Source organism: Fusarium oxysporum, chromosome 3 (genome assembly GCF_000149955.1).
Source record: "Fusarium oxysporum f. sp. lycopersici 4287 chromosome 3, whole genome shotgun sequence".
In the NCBI taxonomy this organism is placed as follows: domain Eukaryota; kingdom Fungi; phylum Ascomycota; class Sordariomycetes; order Hypocreales; family Nectriaceae; genus Fusarium; species Fusarium oxysporum.
The window spans coordinates 1,323,542-1,324,924 of record NC_030988.1 but is presented as its reverse complement, the minus strand read 5'-3'; the positions used below and the strand labels follow the sequence as shown (position 1 = coordinate 1,324,924).

Here is a 1,383-nt window from a genome sequence, read left to right as displayed (position 1 = left end):
CTGCGACTGCGTACAGTAGCCCATCTGGAATATACTGGTGATGAATGGGCAGGTCATGATTTTCATTGACTGAGATACGCTGTAAAATCCAGAACGCGAAACCCATCCCGTTTCTCTGTCATTTTAGTGCAGGACTTCGGGAATGGAGAGTCTTAATTCAGAGACATGAGTCAGGAAAGAACTTTCAATTCAATAGTGAACAATCAAGTTCGAATGATATTTCTTTTTCACTCAGCACTACTATGCAGTATAAATAATAAACCATAATATTTCTTTTATTCATTTCTAGCATGCCCATTCCGAAGACGACCAGACTGAAGCGCTAATAACAAGCTCGTCACTTTGCCGAAATTGATCGGTGAGTTTTTTTGCAGTCTTGTATCTTCTCCAGCCATCAGTCACGGCTGAAAAGTATTTGCGCTCCTCATTCTTAATTTGTTCTGGTGATAAATCTTCTAATACCAGCTCCATTCTCACTTGCTCCATATCCGGTCTCTGTTGCAGATTTCGAATATGCTTCAGAGGAGAAGCAACGCTGATATCTTTTATCAGGCCATATAAAGCAGAAAAGTGTTGGAAATCGCACAGTGAGTCCATGTTGACCCATCTTATGAAATGCCATATCCTCTCTGCGTATGACCAGAGCACAGAGCTGGCGCCGTTTGTTACTCCCATATGGTCCATGAAACTTGTCCTAAACGATGCCGTTGCTGAAGCTGATGGTTGATCTCTCGGATGGGGCATACCGGGTGTTATAAGAAGCTGGGGAATAGGGACCGTGGAAGCAAATGACCAATCAATGATGCAGGTGATGTTGTATTCTTCGTCGACGAATATGTTGTTGATACTAAGATCAGGATGGCTAATTGCAAAACCGCTTCCGAAGCATTCAGTGACTTCAGGATGATTGGTTGTGGCCAAACTTGGTATAGCACCTTCGAGAGCTTTCCCAGCAGCAAGGTAGTCGAAGCGGTTTTCACTGCTGTCTAGCTTCAAGCCAATTGTCACAAAGTCGTTCCATAGGTCTGTCGCTCGGCGATACGTCTCGGGATTGTCAAATTCCCCCTCAGTTGGTACTGGAGCTCTAAAACAGTGGTGGCTCATATCAAGATCCTGAACGTGTACTAGAAATGTGTCGAGCAAAGAGCGATAAAAGACTTCGTCATTTGGGAACGGCCCGCGTTTGATTTGCGAGAGGGAATAGCGATCTTGAAAATGAAATGCCGGATTTAGTGAATGCTTTGTGACGAAACGTCCGTCTTCTTCAAAAAGCGATCCGATCTGGTCAAACTGCAAGCGGAGTAGCTGGGAAGATATTTTCCCGAGTTCTGTCATGACCTTTTACCGTGGGCTTTGTGATAAATTGTTTTCCCCGTTGTTGAA

The 1,383-nt window shown here is 44.2% G+C and overlaps 1 protein-coding gene across 1 annotated transcript; it reads right to left on the bottom strand.

Annotated features, from left to right (window-relative positions):
• Nucleotides 1-285: 285 nt before the first annotated feature.
• FOXG_21022 (uncharacterized protein) lies at nt 286-1,335 on the bottom strand (the record flags this gene model as incomplete). Its single annotated transcript, XM_018401353.1, has 1 exon — nt 286-1,335. The coding sequence occupies one exon, from the start codon at nt 1,333-1,335 to the stop codon at nt 286-288; it is 1,050 nt and encodes a 349-aa protein (XP_018252081.1).
• Nucleotides 1,336-1,383: the final 48 nt, after the last annotated feature.